Source organism: Cebus imitator, unplaced genomic scaffold (assembly GCF_001604975.1).
Source record: "Cebus imitator isolate Cc_AM_T3 unplaced genomic scaffold, Cebus_imitator-1.0 Scaffold267, whole genome shotgun sequence".
NCBI classification, from domain to species: domain Eukaryota; kingdom Metazoa; phylum Chordata; class Mammalia; order Primates; family Cebidae; genus Cebus; species Cebus imitator.
In genome coordinates, this window is record NW_016107582.1 from 2630348 (window position 1) to 2653064 (window position 22717).

The 22717-nt window shown below is 40.9% G+C and overlaps 1 protein-coding gene across 3 annotated transcripts in view; it reads left to right on the plus strand.

Annotated features, from left to right (window-relative positions):
- The window catches only part of SLC24A2 (solute carrier family 24 member 2), a 277206-nt gene that overhangs the window by 170255 nt on the left and 84234 nt on the right, over nt 1–22717 (plus strand). For 2 of the 3 annotated variants that reach the window (XM_017500645.2, XM_037728523.1), the window contains exon 5: nt 13911–13961. The exons of the other annotated variant lie outside the window; for it this stretch is intronic. In XM_017500645.2, coding sequence (XP_017356134.1) covers nt 13911–13961 — 51 coding nt within the window. The remainder of the gene's footprint in view (nt 1–13910; nt 13962–22717) is intronic. 3 annotated transcript variants of the gene reach the window in all.

Below are 22717 nucleotides of genomic sequence, written 5' to 3' on the forward strand. Positions count from 1 at the left end.
CTCCAGCTGCCTAGCTAGCGCCTTCCAAATTCCAAGCACACTCCACCTCAGGGCCCTTACACATGTTCCCCCTTTTCCTAGATACCCAGTTGGCTCCTGGTCTCCCTTCCTTCAAGTCAGCCTTCACATGTCACCTGATCAGAGGCCTTACTCCATCAACCTTTTGAAAATATCAGAAGCAAAACGATGAAAGTGAATCTGAGTTCTCACTCTCCCTTGCCCTGCTCTGTATTTCTCCCTTACACTTGTTCCCACAAATGTGTTTATTTGTTGTGTGCTGCCTGTCTCTACCCTTATACCTACAACAGAACAGGACTCAGGGCAGGCTCGGCTCTATCCCCAGTGCCTGGCACAAGTGGGCCCCAATACATGTTTGCTAAATGAATTGAATGAGTACTTGCCTTTATAATTTTTCTGCTGGGAAACTTCATGCCTCTAGCCATTTAGATTTTCTTAATCCATGCCCCATCAAAGGGCTCTGTTGTTGTGTCCAACAGAGTCCTATTTAATTGATGGTTATCTTGTGGCTGTGAATAGTGATCCCATCTGGTTTGGCCACCATTGTATAATACCAGCACAGCACTGATGTTATTACATAGGTGCTTGGTCAGTATTTGCTGGATAATGGAATATATCTCTAGTTCCGGAGTCACTGCTGCAATGGGAAATGTTTGCGGTCTGCCTCACACCCTCCGGATGAGTTCTCGCGTCTCCTTGTTCCTCTCTTCCATCCAAATGCTTTGTTCTTCTCTCGTTTCCTTTCATTTTCTTCTCTCGTTTCCTTTCATTTTCTTCTCTCGTTTCCTTTCATTTTCTTCTCTCGTTTCCTTTCATTTTCTTCTCTCGTTTCCTTTCATTTTCTTCTCTTTGATAAACTGTTAGTTCTTTCCTTTATTGCATTCCCCAGGCCTAGTTCTGTATGTTCAGAGAATACCATTGCAACAAGATGCTTAGATGTTTATTGTTTTAGCCATTCGTTCCTTTTACAAAATCAAACACCTGTAAAATAACACGCAACCACCACTTAATGTGGCGTTAAGATGAGTCTGAGAAGGAAATTGCAAAAAACAAAGCTTCTTATTCATTTTCTGTGGACTCTTGCATACTCTTCCACATTTCTAGTAATGTCTCGTTCCTCATGGAGATTCAAATTTTGATTTACATTTTTTCACTATAACAACGATTGTGTTATTAAATACCAGTATTTAACAAATTCATTCACTAGATGCCTTAAGAAACACAAAAGTAGAAAAATACTTAATGCACCTGTAACTGAACTAAAGCAGGGGTCCCCAACCCCCAGGCCATGGGCTGGTACCAGTTCATGGCCCATTAGGAACCGGGCCACACAGCAGGAGGTGAGCAGCCAGTGGGCGAGCATGACCACCTGAGCCCCACCTCCTGTCAGTTCAGAGGAGGCATTCGATTCTCATAGGAGCGCGAACTCCGTTGTGAACTGTGCATGTGAGGGATCTAGGTTGCGGCTCCTTATGAGAATCTAATGCCTGATCATCTGAAATGGAACAGTTTTATGCCAAACCATCCCTCCCACTCACCTCATGCCCATCCGTGGAAAAAATGTCTTCCATGAAAACCCGTCCCTGGTGCCAAAAATGTTGGGGACTGCTGAACTGAAGGATTATTTACCTACAGGACTTGAGCCAGTTTAGAACAGCGGATCCCTTCATGCCTGTTATATAATTCCCTTGAGGCCACTTTTCCTGACAAAAACCTTTTGAATCCTGTAATAAGATGGTTGAAAATGACCTCATACTCATAGTAGGATGCCTGCCTTATTTGCCATTAGAAAGACAGCAAGTTTTCTCCACGGTAAGCTCGCTTCGCATCATCAGAGCTGGCCCCTCTGTTGCTGTTACTTTCCAGCCAAAACATTTATGCTTCTTTCATTGAGATTGGTTGGGGAGCGTCCTGGGAGCGTTTCTTCCACCTTTCTGATGATGGCCGTCAGAGAGGAGGCAAGGCAGCAAAACTGTCTTTCAGAACACCTGAATTGTAAACGCCTCACACATGAGTACCAAATATCTAACTTTTCACCATCTTCTCTGTACCCTAATGGGTTTTCAAATATTTAGTAACAGAGCCTTTCGTTCAAGGCATTCTCACAGGGAAAAGTAAATGGTGCATTTAAGTTGTTAGAACTACTGAAAGTTTGCTGGTATCAGAATCTGTACCAGTGTGCTTAATTCAGTCGTCTTGCTATAGGCCAGCAATAACAAGCATGAAAGCAATAAAGACCCCACTCACAAGTGCGACAAAACCATCAAATGCCAAGGATTAACCCAAAAGAAATATTTAAGAACTTCATGGCAAAAATCATCACCATCATCATTTCTGAAGAACATAAAAGATCTAAATAAGTGCTAATATATTATAAAGATGTCCATTCTCTCGAAATTAAACTCTAAGTGCAACTCAGTCCCAGTCCTAGTGTCCAACACTTTTGACAAAGAAGGACAAAAAAGATTTTCCCACCAGAGATCAAGAGGTATCATCGGGCAGCCGTGTTTAGATGCTCTGGCTAAAGTACCTAGGAGGAAGGTGAAGAGGCTGGGTCAGAGGCCACTGGGGTCTCCTCTGAGTTGGTCCTGGAGGGACGTACTGCCATAGGGTGTAAGCATCACTGCCCTGGGCAGATCCACTAGCTGCTCTTGATGAGGCACTAAGCAGGGCAGGAGGGGGCTTCCTGGAGGATTTGAATCGCCAGGTTGAAGGGGCATGGGCCTCATTCCTGAAGCTATGAGAGTGCACATTCATGGAGTGGCCTCCTGGCATGGCAAGCGCTCTGGTGCATGTACAGCAGGCATGGCGCTGGCCAGAGCACTGGCTGCAGGCGAGCACGGCTTGCCAGACCCTCGGGAAATCCAGATCATTGTGTGAACCCTGAGGAAGGGCCGTCACGGAGTGTTCCTGGAGAACGCGAGTTTTGAAAGAAAGTTCTTAAAGGAGGTGAGGCGCCTGTGTGAGCAGAGGAACCATCTGGCTCAGGGAAAGCCAAAACTATGTATTGTTGTCCCAGCCAAAACATGGCTCCTTTGAGATGAGCAGGCATGTGGCTTCGTGCCCACTGGACTGAGGCTCTAGCAGTGTCTCCTGTGGAGGGGTGCTAGGAATGTGTGAGTGTCTATGCCTGTGTGTGAGAGAGAGAGAGATTTCAGTGCATGAAACTACAGGCCTCTGAGATGGGGGAGAAGGAAAACAAGCAAGTGGAACTTCTGTAGTACCCACTCGGTGCCACACGCCCCAAAGTCATGTCACGTAAGTCTCTCAGCAGTGGCTATGGGAAGTCATATGTGCGTTTTAGCTCTGAGAAAACTGCAGTTTCAAGGGGTGGCATGGCTTGCTCATAGTCACCGAGCTCCTAAGTCTGATTTCCGAGCCTGCACACTTCACTCACACTGGACTCTTATCTAGGGCCACACATGCTCACACATCTCTCCGTTTTGAAAAGGCTTTCCAAGTCTTCAACACAGACTAGGAAATGTTAATGTTAACTTGAAGCTGACACTAAGATTAAACTGTCATTTGCTTGCTGGATCTGCTTTCTGTCTCACCAAATACCAGAGCTTATTTCTCTTCGCTTCTATTTAAAAAAAAAAAAAAAAAAAAGCTTCAAAATGAGCTTTCATAAAATTTTGTTTGGTCACAAAAGAAAGTCATTTCATGCCTCTTTTATCCAAAAAGCGGGGAAGTGCTCAAAGGCAGTTTTGTAACCTTTCTATCTTAAATTGTAGATCATTTTAAATTAGAAAGACGTTTGTGTGCAGCCCCTGCCTGGTAAGTGGATAGGCAAAAGAGTGAAAATCTTCACTGGAGAAAAATAAAATCCAATCCACTGGCCATGACTTACTAAGATGACCGCAGCATCGATCCCTTGATAGAGGACAGGTCATTAGTGCCTCTCATAGAGCAAATACAGGTTGAGTTAAATAGCTCCTCTCTTTAGGGAATAGTAAAGCATTATTCTCATATTTGAATGTGAAAGATTGTTGAAACTAAATCTCTGTGTTGTACACATTATAAATTAATATTATTTGAGCCATAAGGGAATGTGAATGGTCTTACTGGAATAAATGCTTTTGAGTATGAGAAAAGTTCCCTCTCTCTTTCTTTCTCCAATACAAAGGTTGGCTTTGAAGTTAAAGCCACAAGGTATGTGGCCAAAAAATTGATTTTGATGGCATTTGAGCTCAGACATATCATGAAGAAGGAAAAAGTATCCATAAAATTAGAGCTTCATCTTTGTCTTCTGGTACTTATGCTAAAAAGGGAAATCCTTCAGAAGGGAGGACTTAAGTTCCCAGAGATAAAAAGCAGCTGTCACAGATGCGATTACATGGGGGACCAAAGGATGAGGGCAGTCACTGAAGGTGAAAAAGCACTTTCATTTACCAAAGACTGACCCTTCAAAATGTATATTGTTATACAAACATCATCTGTGATGTGAGAGCATCCAGAGGTGTTTTTTCCCAAATGAAAGGCATTTACACTAAAGACACCTCTCAGTGTGTAATAAGTAGCAGGGCCTCACTTCACAGGATGAGGTTGAATGACTTGCATTCGGTGATGAGATCCTTTCTCTGACACTAGGGAACACTCTTCCTAGTTGGCTCGTCCATCTGGGATTTACACTGGATACAACACTCACGTGTACATGCTGATCATATTGTAAACTCAATCCTCAGCTGACTGTCAGGGCCCATTTCTCTCCTGACCTCACAATATCAGATCCACCAAATCTTGCTTCTTTACCTCAGCCATTAAAGAGAAATTTCTCACCCACAGCAAACTGTCCTTCACAGGCTGTCCCAGGGCTCAAATGAGGCTATGTTATACACACATGCACACACACGTTTGCAAACAGTCAACCAGCATTGTTGCTTACATAGTTTGCAGGTCTATATCAGACTAGTTTTGTGTGTGTGTGTGTGTGTGTGTGTGTGTGTGTGTGTGTGTCTGTGTCTGTGTCTGTGTGTCTGTTCATATATTCATTCATTCACAAAACATCTTGCCACTGCAAGCTGACATGAGTGGTAACCCTGTTGGGAATGTTCTCCTTTACACGCCCCCACTATAGACAGTACTCTGGGGGAGCATTAGCCAGTGCTTGCCTTGGACTAGTTGACTCCCTGAACACCAGTTTAAATGCTGTTTTTGAACCTGCCCTTTAGAAATACAGTTGCAGTAACCTGTGTGACTGCTTCTGTTTGACCTTCTAGGTGGCAGCACTTAAGCCCAAAAAACCAATAGTGAATGTAGCTTTGCTTTTTAGTCTAAGGCCCTGAGGCCAGAACAGCCAATATTGGCAGGCATTAAACTCCATAGTAAACCAATCTCATTTTAGAAAACTGTTTATGATGAAAATTCTCCTCTGTCATCACTTAAAAAAAAAAAAAAAAAAAAAAAAACCACTTATCCAGTTTTTCATATTTTTTTCATGCAGCACATTTCCATAAGTGATGCAATACGTCATGTAAGGTTTCCTTTCTGCAACAGGTTACAGCCCTTTTCTTGACCTGATAGCTATACTCCATCTTGTCAATGCCATTGAGGATCAGACCCTGAAGAGCTGATTCCAGGAACCCAAAGGTGACATCACACAACATGCCCATTTAGAAAAACCCTCTCTAGCCTGCTTGCGGTGTGTATGGTGACCTCTTCCCATCGGATTCTTGGGAGGAGGGGCACAGCTAGTTGTTGAGCAGACACAATGAGGAGCCAGCCACCTTGGTTTGAACCCCAGTTCTGCCTCTTACTAGCTGTGTGCCCTTGGGCAAGTTATTTAACTTCTCTGTAACTCAGCTTCCTCTTTTGTGAAATAGGGAAGACGATGGTATCTGTCATGGGCTGTTAAGTGTATTCATTGGAGTCCTATCTGTAGGGCACATAGAACAGTGTCCACCACATCATTAGTTCTCCATAGGTATTTGCCAGATAAGTTGCTGTCAGTTGTTCATTTTTTCTTGCAGCCATCCAAATTTTAGACAGCTTTCAGTGGTTCAGTCTTAAGTCCTTGAATTATCTTTTCTGTATTTTCTTTCCTCAAAAAGAAGCCTATTTACCATGTGCCACATCTTCAGGTCCTGGTGTCTGTCTATAAGATAACATGGGAGCCGATTTTCTATTCATCAGCTTCTCATTGGGCAAAAGTTATCCCAAAGCTATATAACTATAGTCGCTGTATTTAGAGTTCTCCTGTCCTTTGTACAATGACAAGGAAATCATGTGGCATAATACTTAACTCATTTTCTTCCAAAAGGGCCAGATTTCATCTGGGGTTCATAGCTGTTGAGCAGACTTGAAAAAGCTTCCACCTGGGATCCATAGATATTCAACAGACTAAAAAATTTATCTTTCCAATATATTGATAAAAATCTACAAAAGCATTTACTCTATTAATTTTTTAATTCCGCTGAAACAGTCTTAGGCCACTCTTTGGGGGTCACTTGAGGGTCAGAAGATAACGGCATGCCCTCCTTCCTCTTGCATAACCAAACCTCTGGTTTACTGGCAGCCATTTGCTATTTAATCGAAGGTGTATAACTATTTGGGAAAGATATCTTAATCTTTCACCCTTTCTTTGCATGCAATATTTTCAACTGACTTATGTTATCCCACTTATACAGTCTAATATTTAATAGGAGTAATGGTACATAGATTTATACTTGCAAAAGATGAACTTTAAAAGAATGTATGAACATTCCACTTTAAATTCATTCCTGTGAATTATTCATAATTTAGGGTGATTGTTTCTATTGTGGTAAAGATCCAAGTATTCAGGAAAATGACATGCCACACAATACTGTAGTGTAGGATGTATCATTGTAAGAATCAATTTTACCTTGAATTACTTTCGCATCAGTGGCATTAATTTTATGTCTTCCAGTCTTTTTTCTCTTAATTTCATTGCGTTCTCGAATTCTCTTGCCCACTCATATTTCTCTCTTGTCTCTTGCCTTTTTCCCTTCTTAGATGGCTGGAGTTTAGTTTTTTTCTCATTTCTCTGGTTTGCCTCTCCTCTCCTTGGATACTTTTCTAATATTGTTGGATGCTTATATGCACCAGAGGGTAGAAACTCAGCTGTGCTGACCCAGTAGCTGGATATAAATTAGCACTGATTCTCTCTGCCTAGCAAAAACTGCTGAATCCAGCCAGGCCACAAGATGGAATCAGGAGTATATCCAAGTTGTTCTCTAGCCAGCATGCAGCATCCATTCTGTGAACCAGTATTTTCCACTTCCATTTTTTAAAGACAGTGCTGCCATTTTATCTTTTGTGTGCTGAAGACTCTCTTGATGGCTCTGTTGCATGATGTAAGTCCTCCTACTTTACAGAAGCAATGAAGGGGATTCCAAGAGTCAAGACCACCATATATTTTTACTTCACAGGATTCCTCCCCACAGAGACACTGTAAACAAGAATAGTTGAAGCTGTGGAATTAGAACACTAAAATGGGAAGAATCATAGGCATCAGTAGCAAAGGCAACAAGGGTGAGGAAGGTTAACAGAGCACTTTAAATAGATATTTAATTCAACTTAGCAGCATTTGTTGAACACATACAGAGTGCTGATTTACTCTGCTGGGTGCTAAAATTAACAAAATGAGTACAATGACTCTTTGCCCTAAAGGGCAAAAAAACAAGTAGGTTAAGGTACGTGTGATGAGCACAACAAAAGTGTATACTTGGAACAGACACACAGGAGGAAAGTGACTTAATGCTAGGGAGGGGACATTGAGTAATGCTGCATGGAGGAGGGAGCCTCAGTGCTGTTCTGAAAGATTAAGTAAATTAGGAGACATAGTAAAATCTCAACACAAAAGCACAGTATGTGCAGAATTGAGAGGTGTTGTAGCTTCACTTCGTGTTTAGAAACAATTACCTTAATAACGATGAGAAAGGTAGGTGAAAGGTGCTGGGGGTAGACAGGTGGTAAGAAAGATTAGGAAAGAAGCATGCAAATAAGACCATTGCAGTAGTCTAGGCAAAGCCTCAGACTAAGGCCAGGGCAGTGGAAATGAAGCAGAAAAGACAAAATTGAGGATATTTAGGGGTAGAATTGATTGGACTTTGTGACTGGTTGGATTGTGAGTGTGGCTTACAGAAGCATCAGTATCACCCTGGTGCCTCCTCCCTCCCCTCGCCCCGTGGATCTTAGTCACATGTAATATAACCAAGCTCCTGTTTCTGTGAAAGAAACTGACGGGCCTATCTGTATACATCATCTCATAAATCCTTAAAAAAAAAAAAAAAAAAAAAAAAAAAAAAAGCAAAGCATAGGAAGAGAATGGAATACTTTGCCACTTCTAAGACTGGGTAATAAATGTTTTTCTAACCCCCAGCCCAAAATTGATAAGATTTGGTGAGAAAGTACCTTTTGCTTGATTTTGTAAATATGGTTTTTCCATTTATAGACATGTAAAAATGTACCCATATGTTAGATGTAATTAATGAAAATTTTGGTTCCTAACCCCCTACACACCCCCCCCCAAAAAATTAAGAACATATTTTAGAAATTTGCTATTAGAAGAGCTCAAACATATTTTCTGAAATAAGAAACTCCAAATGTTGGATGGATGGTTTCAGACATTCTATGTTCCTTATTATTCAAATCGTATTTTTTCACTTTCTTTAACAATACTATTTTCCCCCATCAAACTACACCTGAAAAAGGGACTAGAGAAAATATTGAATATTCAGCTCAAACTCTGAATTAATGCATGTGGAGGCAATAATAGTGACAACAGGAATAACTAATATTTATTGAATATTTACCAGATGCCTGCCAGAGACTGAGCTAAGCATTTTCTACAGAATAACTTATTTATTTTCCGCATCAACCCTATAAGATAGGAACTTTTATCATAACTATATCGCAGATAAGAACATTGAAGTTTATAGTAACTAAATGATTTACCCAAGACCACACAACAGAAACTGATAGAGCTGGGTTCAAGGCCAAGATTCTTGAACCCCAGAACCCACTCTTTTAACCACTGGACAATACCACTTTCCTAAATAGCTAAAGTCCCTTTTGAGTTTTCCTTTCAAAAACCAAAACCTAATGATTGTTATGTTATCTCTTTCTCTGAGTTGCACATTCTTTAAATAATACGAATGTTGCTGACATCAGATCTCAATGTGCCTGATGTTAGATTATACAAAAGGATATAAATGACATTCATAGACCTCCTTTAGCATGACATCACTGGTCATGATTTTTGTCATTCTCTTTTTACCTGTTTCTTCTCCAGTATAAACTTGTGAAAAGGATGTTAGAAACAAGGTTCAAATCCTGGATGGTCACTTGTGGCATATTATCTTAGTCTGGGCAACTCATCACTTGCTAGCTTTGGCCCAGTAATAGAATATGCGTCCTATATATATGAGCACTTCCAATGTTCCACGCACAGCATGAAGCTCCTTACGACAACATATTGAGGGAGGTACTAGAATTAGCCCATTTACAGATGAGGAAACTAAGATTTTGAAAGGCTATCTTACTACAAAGTCACACTGCTAATAAGAAGCAAAGTCTGGATTAGAACCCATATCTATTGACTCCAAAATTTCCACTGTGCTACAAGATCTCCTTGTTCTGCACTGTAGCGATAAGGTCTCTTGATACCAAGTTTACTCTGATTTGTGAAGATCAGAAGAGTACTGCGTATGGGAGCTTCCTGATTAATTTGAAGGATAACCAACTGATGCATTAAAGTCATAATAATACTTACCATATATTTAGTGAATATTATCTGCCAGTTACAGGTTAAGTGCCTGTAATTCTCACCACAGTTTTAGAAGACAACTAGTATTGTTCTCATTTATGTAAGTGTGAGAACTGAATCTCAAAGAAATTAGGTAATTTGCCCAAGTCTCATGGCTAGCAAGTGGCAGACCCGGTTGTCAAGTCAAGGTCTGTAAGGCTCCAAACTATACATGCAGCCCTCATGCTATATCATCTCTTATTTCCTGGACTTTGTGAAAAAGGAAAAAATATATATATATTCTAAGAACGTGTCATGTTTAAAATTATCTTAAGATTATTATTGAGATTTTTAATTATACAATAGAAAGATATTCATAAAAGGCAGATTGTTTGGGGTTGATTCTCTTGTCTAGGTTGCTTATCGTTTTTCTTTGAAAATCCTTTTCGGAAACCTGACTATTCTATCCTGCACTCTCCCCTTCCCTAGCTTACATCAAAAGGAAAGCAGCAGAACAGCACATCTAGGTCCCATTTTTCTTGCTTGATCATCCAGAGCATGTAAAATAAGGTGAAATATGGCCTGAGTCAGCTCCTCACAGGACAGAAATCAGTAACCACTGATATTGCTAAGCAACACCACAAAGAAGCAAGGCTGAAAATTAGCTGGCGAATTTATAAGAAGTTGCAGAATCTGGGGACTCGCTTGGGCATTTCATTATGAACCATCTGCATGATCCACAGTAATGATCGCACATTATTGTTCACTGTTCGAGGGTGATAATTCCTATATAATTATATTGGCACCTCCCTCTGTGATCGTAACCTACCTTTCAGAACTTCCACCATATTTTCTATAATTGAGATCTGTCCCTGTGAGATAATTGGGAATTGTTACATCTCATGGGCAACTTTCATTCCTCCCCCAAGTGAAATTTAAAACAAAACAAAAAAAATCACTCTTTTGGCTGGTATGATACAGAGCTAGACTGGTAGTAATATACATAAAGGAGAAAATTAGTCATGGGATCATCACAGCTCAGTGACATGGGCTCCACCACAGTGGCATGAAGGCGAGTGTGATTCTGTGACGGGCAGCATTCACCATGGGATTACAGGCTCACCTGAAACACTGACCACAGGGTTCTGGAATTTCTTCTCCATCTGTATGGGCTTCTTAGAGACATGTTAGAGAGAAAAGGCTCCAGGTGGTACCCAGAATGACATTCACAGGTGATGTATGGCTCTTCCAGTTCTGGCTGCTTCTTGCGTCACTGACACAATGAACAGTGCTAGATGATGTTAAATAATAGGCTGTTGAACTCCCTTACTTCTTCTCTCCTGTTAGCCCCAAAACTAACCTTGGATTAGCCCCAGTTTGAATCCTAATCCAGTTATGTTTAAGGTGCCTTGGTTATTCATTATTGGGAGTGTGCTGGTTGCAAGTCATGTTCCTATGCAAGTGAGTTTTCATTTATGCCTCCCAAGCCTTCTCAGCGAGACCAGGTCTGCCCACAGGCTATCAATAGACAGTTGCCGAGGCCACTTTCCAGGAGGCATCATGGCCTGTAGGACCCCAGCCAGGTGCATGATGGGCTCTGGTTTATGCATGCATGTCATTCCTGGTTGCATGTCTGGTTGCATGTCATTCCTCTTCCTGTGCCTCCGGAGTCCCTGCTTCAGGGAAGAGTTGGCTCTGGAGTTGCTGCCCCACCCTCCTTAGGATGGCTCCTGGAGTTGCCGCCCCACCCTCCTTAGGATGCTGCTGCTGAGTTCACCATCTCACCATCCTGTTGCTGTTAGTGTTAAAGACTGTATTCTAGCAGGCTGGTTTCCATCTCCATTCTTTTCTAACTTTTCTTCAGTAAGCTGCAAACATGGTTCCCTTTGTGTGGGCAGATACCATTCCCTTCCTCTGCTGCCTCTCTGTGCCTTGAGTTGCCACATTACCTGCTGTCACTCAGGTTTTCACAACTCTTCTTTATTCTATTCCACCATCATTAGCCTCATTTTCATTATGTTCTGCCTAGTTCTTGTCCCTCTGTCCCACTCATCATGCAAGGAAGCAGCTAAGAAGTGATCTAGACATTGCCACATTGGCAAAAATGTATGAGCTTTGTCCAATATGTACAGTTCCAATTCCAACTATGTAAAAACAAAGCGATAATTAAACAGTGTGAATGTATTTATACCTGATTCTGCAGGAGATGAGGTGAGGAATAATATCATCTGCCACAAGCAGATGTTTGACAGTTGGGATTGACACATAAAAACAGGTGTGTGCATACAGAGAGGTTTGCATCTACAAAAATGGATCTATAAAAATGCAATGGTGTACAGTCACTGTGTAGAATATAGTTTACACCCAACTTTGCAAACACAGAGCCACCCACATTCTGTTTGCTGAGCAAATGGTAGAGAATGCCAGCTGCTTATTCCACTGCTTACCCCAGGGAAGGAAGAAAGGTCAGAAAACAATTAGTTGGCTGATATGATTTGTCAGTCTCCTGCAAGATTACTCACACATGCAAACACATATATTATGTGTGAAGCCACTAGGAACATATGTTTCATATTTATATGTTTTATATTTATGAAAGTATTTAGGTCATTTAAGAATTCCAAACTTGTGCAATGTCAAATATATAATACTGTTCTTAAAATACCAGAATATACATATATATATGCATATATATGTATGTGTGTGTGTGTGTGTATATATATATATATACATATGTGTGTGTGTGTATATATATATATATACATATGTGTGTGTGTGTATATATATATATATATATATATATATATATATATATATTTCACTGATGGCAGTCCCCAAAGGTCATGAAAAAAATTTCCTTTTATTTACACAAAATTCAATTTCTTGTTGAAGCACCTGCATCTTTTGTAATGTGTCCATCAAAAGCCAGAATAGACAGCTCTTTGTGGAAACATAAACGTGGTGATTTTTCTCCTCAAGATATAATTTTGTACTGGTGTATTAAAACAGTTTTAGATAAAAATCTAGGCACATGAAAAATGTGTAAATGATGTATCATTTAAATGTGAAATATAAGAATATTTATTATTGCATTTTAAGCTAGATGCTTCATCTTACACACAAAACCCATCAATTTTAAGTTGATTCGTATGAGGATTCCCAGCAGCCGGCCCAGTTAATGGGCCATGGGAACATTCTGCAGAATCACAGGAATATCTCTTGAGTCTAATTAATGTCTTGACGTTTATTGGGAGAGTGATGTTATGACCAGAAAAGAATATTTTTAACCTGCTCACAAAATTGCTTAAAATAATCTTGAATTTTCAGACAAACAAAGATAAAAGTTGCTATTTTAAAACTGAAGTAAGAAAAAAGAAATGGTGCACCCCCACCTCTTCTCTCCCTCACTACAGCTGCCACTCCCACCAGCTCACTCAAAACAGATCACATTCTGCCAGGGGTTTCCATTACAGGGGGGTTCATTGATGATCTGTACACAGAGGAGGAGCTGCTGGTTCTTGCCTTGCCAGCCGCCAAAGCCATGGTCCCGGAGCTGTGGCTGCCCTGTCACCTATCAGAACTGGTGGTCTTCCCTGGGAACATGCCTCCTTTCCTCCCAGAGCACTCCGCATTGTCTGTCTCAAACACAAGATAAGAAGAGAAGGGGAAGTTTAGACCGTGGTTTTTCATGTTAGGTTTTCCTAGGTGGCCTTCCTTTTTCTCTAGGAAATGGTTCTGTTGGAGAAAAGCTGTGAAATGATCTTGAACTCCTGTTCCCTGCCAAGGAATCGCAGTGTCTGCAAGCTCCCATGAGCCTAGACGTTGTCCTTGTTCAGTCCCTTTCTCTTGGAGTATCACCTCTATAAAAATTACAGGGTTACAATAGACGTGGGGTGAAGTTATCTTTGCCAAGTACTCTGTTTCATCGGATGTTAAGATAACGGTGCCCTATTCTGTAATGCAGGGCACACTCTATCCCCAGGAGAATAATATATTTAAAGTGATTTCAGAAAATGGGCCGTGAAAGCTGTCTGCCACATGGCCCATGTTTGCACATCTCCATATAGTTACGATTGCAAAATTTGACAGTATAACTCTGAATCTGATTAATTAAAAATGTGTAAAAGCAAAGTTCTTGCATTATAGCTCGTTCCTTATCTTTGTGTCTTTTACTGTGATGTTGTAGAACTTGGATCATATGGAAAACTAAAATATTATGACACAATGACTGAAGAAGGTAAGAATGATTTTAGAATTGTATGCATTGGCTTTTTTTTTTTCATTTATGGTGTCTGTTGCTTGCCCATTTTTTATTCTTTTTTTTCCCTCTCTGCATGACTTCAGTGACATTGTGTGACTTACTCTTCTTTCTGCATTTTTGTCTAGTTTTTGCCATTGTGTTTATTTGGAATTGGAGACGTGCAATACCATGGGTAATCATGTTATTCCATTCAAACAATTCAAACCATCATAATTATATAATACACTCAGAGAAATGGTGTCAGTAATGTAAACACAAACACCTACTGCGCCAGTACTTTTCCCCCACATGCTCACAAAACATATAGAAACATTCATCCAACACTTTTCTAATATGCCCTTTATTTCAGAGGGGGACATATGTTCTGGTGATTTTCTGATGTAGGCAAAGGAATGAAAGATCTGACATAACTTCTGTACCCAGAACCAGCTAGACACCTGATTCTGATGCAGAGAACTCTAGGCTCATGCCCTCAGGCCCTGCAGTCCCTAATGTATCAGATAAAAGCCTTACTTTGAGAAGCTGGGTCCACCATTCCAGCCAGTAGCATTGTCTACATAAGGGTTCCCACACCATGAGGATAGGCATATCATTTTAACCATTTTCTCTGAGTAGAGATTTATTTAAAATGTATTTATCAATGAATTCCAGGCATCCAGAACACAGCCTTGTCCCAGGAAGAATCTCTTTTCTGATTTAGGTTCGCCATGGAACAGGAATGTGAAAATTTTGAATTCTTGTTAAGGGAGTTGTCCTATTGCCTTATCCCCTATTTCATCCCATACATGCTATGACCTTTTGAATAATATACAATATTTGTAAGTTATGAAAACATTAACGTTTTTACATGACTTTTACATGGATACTGACAAGAAAGCGAAAAGTACCCTAGTAGAGGAATCAGTTCATTTTATTCTTCAGCGTGAGAGAGAAACTCCCAAATGTGTTGCATATCTTGCTTTCAGCTTCTAATATTTCTAAGCTGCCTTAGCTTGTCAAAGATCTCCTAGTTGCTTTGCATGCAAGAAGTGGAACATCTTACAACCCTGGGTGAGAGGAAGCCCCTTCCCAGCCCCTCTCTACTCTAGCTTTTGCACAACACCTAGGCCCTTCTCTATTGCTAGCCCCATGCTCTAAATTAACAACTGTAATATTTTCTAAAACAGCAGGCCACTACTAGGATCTCAGAATGGGCCCTACCAACAGCTTGGGGAAATGTAGACCCAGGGGCAGCAAGAGGTCCAACGGCAGAACCCTACATGTAGGAATGAGTACCTGCTACCAAGGAATAGAAAGAGCTGGTTATACCTTTAAGGAAGGCTCCTGTCCCAGCTGTTATTTTATTCTTGGCTTACGGGGGTGGGTTTGTTAGCATCTGCCTGACCTGTCAAGCCCGTTACTTTCTCTTTTTCCTCCATCCTGTCCATTACGGTCTATCATTAATGTCCTACCTCCCACGTACCTTCTGTTTCCCTGCCATCCCCTTCTTTCCTTCCTCTTCTCACATCCATCTGAGCAAATGTTATCCAAGTGTTCCCTTTTTCTCCTCCCTACACCAGACAATTCAAGATCAGATGAAGATGAAAAATTCCACTTCCAATCTGATTATGTCACTTGATAACAACTAGGCTTTGGAAGCAGGAAAACACAGTCAAAATCATGTCTGAAATGAGAACTATGGCTGGCCCTGAGCAAAACTGTCAAATTGTGTTTGGTGGCCCTCCATGGTCACCCTTAACATACTTCATTCTTCTCTTGATTTTCCCATCCCTTCACACATATCCCTTTGTGTCCCATTCTTAGTTGAAAATTTATCCCCATTACAGTGATAGGTAATAATTCCAAAGGCAGCATTTTAAAGGTGTGTTCTATGAAATACCGGTTTCGTATGATGACACTAGGAATTTTGCAACCAGGAAAAAAAAAAAGAAAAAAAACAAGCAAGATTGATCCCATAAATAAGAGAGTTTCTGAGCTAAGTTAAATAGGTCTCTTTTCCTTTTTTTTTTTTTTTTTTTGAGACGAAGTCTCACTCTATCACCCAGGCTGAAGCACAGTGGCATGATCTTGGCTCACCGCAACCTCCACCTCCCAGGTTCAGGCAATTCTCCTGCCTCAGCCTCCTGAGTAGCTGGGATTAAAGGCATATGCCACCATGCCCAGCTAATTTTTGCATTTTTAGTAGAGACGAGGTTTCACCATGTTGGTCAGGCTGGTCTCAAACTCTTGACCTCATAATCTACCCGCCTCAGCCTCCCTCAGTGCTGGGATTACAGGCGTGAGCCACTGTGCCTGGCCAAATAGATCTCTTTATCATGTGACTTCTCAGAGTTCTCAATATGCGGCTGTGCACTGCAGCATATAATAAATTGTAAAGAGGGATGGAGTAGGCAGTGTTTCCCAGACTTTCTGATATGAAGCCTCCTGTGGAACCTTTCTGGAAATGCTGGCTAAGAACAGGAACCTTGTAAAGATTTTAAAGTCTTCTAAATATATAGCAATTCCTCTCAAGTACTAGAAAAAGAATATTCTGGAATAGCAGCTCTCCATCCAGCCACCTAAAATCACATCCTTTGACAGCTGCCTCCATGACAAGCCACGTCTGGCTTAAACCTAAATCTGGTACTCCATCTAAAAGGCTCAAAGCCAGCTCGGTAACCTCAGACCTGGTAGAAGCCAGGCTTGGCCTCTTCAAACTCTCAAAAAGCCTCTCCCCTCCCACTGGAAAACAAAACTAATATCTGTGACTTATGTCACTTTCATGTTGTACAGTTTAAGGAAGTATAATATAGACAAAGGTGTTTGGGGCAGTCACAGTGGACTAGCTAGCCTTTGAGAAATATCTCTTCCATTTAAGCATTTGCACAATTTTAGAATTGTGACTAGCTTTTGAGCAGGAATTTGTTGTGATTGCCCCTGTGACAAGTCCTTATTTATAACTGTTTCCAGGAAATTCTCTGGATGTTTTGTGAGGTCAGCTACTTGTAATGAAGTCTGGCTGGTGGTTGTTGTTTTCCCTAAGTGGACCCAATGGAAGATGCTTTATATATGCCACCCCGTATCCAAAAAAGAATTGAGAGATGATTTCTAAATATAGAGAATTGTGCTACACATATTCAGTTTATTGTTTTTAAGCACCTGTTGTGTACAAATTATTCTGCTAGGTACTTTGGGGAAACAAGAGTAAAGGGTGGGTGATTTGATCATAGAACTTACAGACTGAGGGAAAAAATAACACACAGCAATCACTGAGATACCAGGAAGAAAGTGGTAAGTACCACAAGTGTTCAGAAGATGACAGACTACAGGGGAGGAAAGGTTACTTTCCATGGAAGTTGGGTGGGTGTGGGAAGAGATTTTGTGGAGAAGGTGATCTTTGAACCGGGCTCTAAAGAATCAGTAAATAGGAGGTAAGTCTGAAAAGGAGGGTGACCTTCTAGGCTAAGAAAGGGATGAAGGGATGAGTGCACACCAACATTCACTGGGTGCCTCCAACTTGCTGGGTTCAATGCTGTGGGCTTATAAATATTCTATATCACCTGTCTTCATAATGATCACAAAAAGTAGATTTTATTGAAGAGGAGAAAACCAAGGCTCAAAGAATTATTTTATTAGCTGAGGAAACTAAGACTCAGAGAAACAAAGTAATCTATTGTGGGACTCAGAGGTGGTAAGTGGTGATCCTGAACTCAGGACTATGAGTTCAAAGTCCGCCAAAGGCCTGCCTTTGGGCTCCACTGCAGCTTATTGTACAAGATGGGGAGTGGAAAAGGGACAGATAGAATTGGCCACAGCATAGGGAGTGGGAATGAAGACCTGATGGAGACCATAGACTAAGAATGAGGGCCTCATGGTGTAGATGACAATGAGCTATTGAAGAAAGCATTTCCCCCTACATGAACACTTTGCCATGAAAAGATTGTTTTAATAAAACCATATACTTACTCTCATACGCAAGACAAAGTCATGTTTGAAAAGTTTCTCCTTGCCCTCCAAGCCTTTTTCCCCTCCCCCATCACCCTCAGCACCAAGGCTCCCTAGAACCTCAGTGGAGCAGCTCCTGGGGCCATACCCAGCCTCCTCTCCCACCCCAAGCCAATCTGAATTTTATCCATTTATTTATTCATTCCTTCATGCATTCCTTCATCAACACCCAGTATGTACCAGGTGCTGGACTGGGGGCAGAGTGAAGGAGATTAAAGACAGTTCCCCTAAAGAACTCATCATCATTTTGTGGGAGACAGGCAGAGAGATGAGTAGACCCTAGGTGCTGTAAGAGTCCAGTGGAAGGCATCTTTCTTAGCCTTAGGAAATAAGGGCGGGCAGAATCCATAAAGCCCACAGCACTGTGCCTGGTAGGTGATGATGTCTCCACTGCCATGTTCATGTGTCCCAAGATGACAACCTGTGTTACCTGCCACCTGTGCTAACAGATTCACTTAGTAATAACTGAGCACCTTCTCTGAACAAGACATTTTGCTAGACATGATAAATTAGTGAACTTTACTCCTCCCAGGGACTTTGCCTCTGTAACAAGATGTTTCTGGGGACGAAAATGTCATTTGGCAGCTTCAGCTCCCCCTACATGGTCAGCAATCACCTTATCTTCTCATACAGTGATACTGCATATTTTCGGAAGAGCAATCTCCAACTTTTAAAGTCAATAACACGTAGCTTGTTTCTCATCTGAAGACACCCAAATTTCATATCATTCTCATTCTGGAAATTCTCAATACATTGAATTTGGCTTCCTTCCTAAAATTACTCTAAATAATAATATAGAATGCTACTTCAAAAGTAGGAAAGTTTGTGTGATGGGACAAATGGACTAAAAGGAGAAAAGACTTTTCCACCAATGGCAGTATACAGAGTTAGTTATTTTTGCCCTTCAAAGATAAATGTTTCACAGAGACATGTAGGTGGGTAGATAGGTAAACAAATATCCCGATTAGTATCTTGCAATGAAGCAATATATGGGGAAAGCTGTCTACATTGTATGGTCCTAAACTCACTGCCATTTAACCAAAAACATTTCCAGAAAAATAATTTCACCACTATTTAAAAAGGCAGTCTTTGTTCATTTGTTTAAGGGAGAAAAAGGTAGAAAAGTTTTTATATCAAGGGTAAAAAATTATAATGACCTTTTCCATAATTAAGTTAAGCCCACTGTTTCATGGCAATCAACTGCCCCTTTACCAAGCTGAAAAACTAATAATGTCTTACATGAATCATGGGGTCCCAAATTAGGCATGTGGCTATTTTGAAAACCCCTATTATTTCAAAGAAACAAAAGCATCTTAAGGTCACATCGTCTAGCCAATCATTTGATGTTCTTAGTTGCAGTGAAATAGTCTAATTCTTTTCAAAGAGAAATTGAGTTTTGGAATACCATTCAACAGTGTTTTTCATTGCCCAGGATATATACACTAAATAATGTTATTTTAAAATAAGTCCTTCTTGTTTTCTGTGACCTTCACAGGACATTTTGATCCTTGCTTGAATGGATGAGATTGTGTCATGTACACTGATACATCAGGCAAGATAGCTTCAGCTATATATAGCAGAAAATCCAAAGTAACAGTGACTTAAATAAGTTGAAAGTTTATTTTCCTCTGAAGTGTAAGAATTCCAGTAGCAGAAAATACATGGCAGCTCTGGCAGCTCCACAATAATTCAAGCCCCAGGCTCCTTCCATCCTTCTGCTCTGCCACCCTAGTAAATGATTTGTAACCTCAAGGGCACTTCATGGTCCAAGATGGTTGCACTGGAGCTCCGGCCATCATATCTATATTCCTGGAAGGAGGAAGGGTCAAAGTGATTTTCTCTAGATATTTTGTCTTTTTTTTTAAGGAGCTTTCCCTGAAGAGCCTCTCCGTAAAATTTGCTGAAAACTCAGTCACATGACTATCTAGTTTCAAGGCAATTTGGAAATGTAGTTTCTTAAACTGGGTGAATAGCTGTCCCCAATAATTTAGGTATTATGTCATTAGGAAATGGGAATAGATATTGGATAGGCAACTTGCAGTCTCTCCACAACAGGGAAATCTCACATAACTGTGTGTTGGTGGGGAAGACGGAGAATAGAGCAAGCTATAGGAGGAAGCTTGAGCACTCATTTTAAATTTAAGATGCCTATGAGACATCCAAATGGAGATGTTGAGAAAGTGGTGGGTATCAAAGTCTGGAGCATGGGATAGAGGTCAGGCAGAGCTGTAGACGTAAATTTGGGAGTCCTAAAATATACGTGTTATTGAAAGCTACAGAACTGGACTATAATACCTAGCTAATTGATAGAGAAGAGAAGGCCAGGAATTGAGCCCTGGGGACTCCAAAGTCTAGAGTCTGGCAAGAAAGGGGAGGTCCAGCAAGGGAGACTGAGGTGGGAAGAAAACCAGGAGAGAATGATGTCTCCAGAGCCTAGTGAAGAACATGTTCAAAGGAGGGCAGTGAAAAGGTGAGAACATCAATGAATTGACCAGTAAGATCAAAGAACCATTACAGTAGAGAAAAAAGAGTGATGGACAGAAAGCGAGATGCTTCACATTGGGGGCTTTTTGACTCCCCAAAAACTTAATATTGAATCGGGGTTTTGGAAGTGGTGCAGATATTGCTAGTGATGAGGTGTAGGGACTGACCACAGGAGTGGGTGGATGAGGACAAAGGGAGCTGGGAGTGAGTAGGTGAAGGCACTAAGGTAAGGAGCTAGGTGTCGCAGGGCTTACCTACAGAAAGTCGTCACAGATGGGGACAGGAGTAAGGGCAGAGAGGAAAATATTGAGCTAGGTTCTACAATCTTCAGGAACCAATGGAGGGAGACCAGGAAGTCAGCTTGGGTAGAAAGGGTGAAGTTACTGGTTTGTGCTCCCAAGGAGGGAGGAGAAATTGTCTAGAAGCAATAAGGAAGGGCAGGATGGAGAGCAGGGTGTTTGGAGGAGCAGGCAGCTGCCGCTTTCAAGGGCTACAGGAGAAAAGGAGCCTTCAGGAAATAGTCAAGTTTCAGTAGGAGCAAGAAGACAAAGAGAATTTTCAGAAAAACAAGGTGAAGGATCTAGGAGATTTACTGATGTCAGGAGTGGGAGATTGAATCAGGTCGGGAATGTTCAGGACCATCTGGATATGAGGGTCTGGCTGTTGATGAATGACATGGAAGCTCTGCTGAAGTGAACAAGGATGTAGCATGTAGTTAGGAAACAACTTGAAAATGTTTTAGAAGCTGTTACTATAGCCTCTTGCTTGAAATTGGTCCCATGGGCAGCTTGCCATGGTAAAGTAGGGTCTGTCTTTCCAGGAGAGGGGAGCTTTGGGGACCATCTTAAGTGTAGCTGGTTGGGGAAGTACATCAGCCTTCCTCAGTTCAGAGACAGAGAGTTCAGCCCAGCATAGGAAGACCTCTCCCACAGACATATCCAAAGATGGAATGGCCTGCCTCAGAAAGAAGTAAGTGCCTTTCTCTGGAGAAGCCAGGGAAGCCTCCATCTAAAGAGTGTTCAGTTACTGGCACTTTGATGCCCCTTCTTTTGCCATGCTCAAGATTCTGTCCTGGTACCTTCTATTAAATGTAATGGTAGACACTGGGCTGCAGTCTACTTAAACCCTATAAAAACTTGACCTTGCATTTTGAGTAAGCTGCCACCAAGACTATGGTAGGTAGATTCCTGGGTCACAGCATCTGAAATAAAAGGCTTGTATATTATTTGATCTAGTTCATAGCCAAAGTCTTTATTAAAATGGTTAAATATAGCAAATAGTACATTAGATAGTTCCTAATGTGCTATTACATTCGTGAAATAAGCCTTTAAAATGATGAAAAAATAGATATTCCCTTTGAGTTACAAATCCAAATATTTACCACAGTAGAAATCTTAAATCACAAAATAATTATAACTATTTTTTGTTATAAAAACATTACATGCACACAGAAGTAAAAAGCAAACACTACATTAGGAAAGACAGTAAAAGTGAGTCTCCTTCCTACCCCAGATCCATTTATTCCCTAGAGATACCCAGTTTTATCAGTTTCTTTTCTAACCTGGCTTTTGTTACTAATTGTATCTTGGAGATCTTTCCACGTCAGCACAGTTAAGACTCATTCATTTTAACAACTACTTAGTATTTCACTGCATGGTTGGTTCAATCAGCCCCCTGTTGATGAACATTTAGGACATTTTCATTTCTTGTTTATTTATTTAGTTATTACAACAATACTACATGAGTATCCTCTTTGCCCATCGAGCACATTCTACTGAGTAGAAGGCATAAATATATAAAATAAATTTCTGAAAATTGAAATGCCAAATCAAAAAGCATCCACATTTCAAAATTGAAAGATATTTGTCAAATTATCCTCCAAAAGAATTGCACCAATTTACGCTCCCAGTAACGATGAATGAGAGAATCTCAACAGGTTTTTTTTTTTTTTTTTTTTTTTTNGCGCAATCTCGGCTCACTGCCTCCTGGGTTCCAGCGATTCTCCTGCCTCAGCCTTCCAGGTAGCTGGGATTACAGGCAGGCACCACTGCACCCAGCTAATTTTTGCATTTTTAGTAGAGGTGGGGTTTCACCATGTTGACCAGGCTGGTCTTGAATTCTTGATCTCAAGTGATCCGCCCAACTCACCCTCCCAAAGTGCTAGGATTACAGGCGTGAGCCACCACTTGGGGCCTCAAACAGTAAATTTAAATAAGTCCTTTGAAGAGAGATTCAAATTGACTTCATTACAAAGCACATAAGAC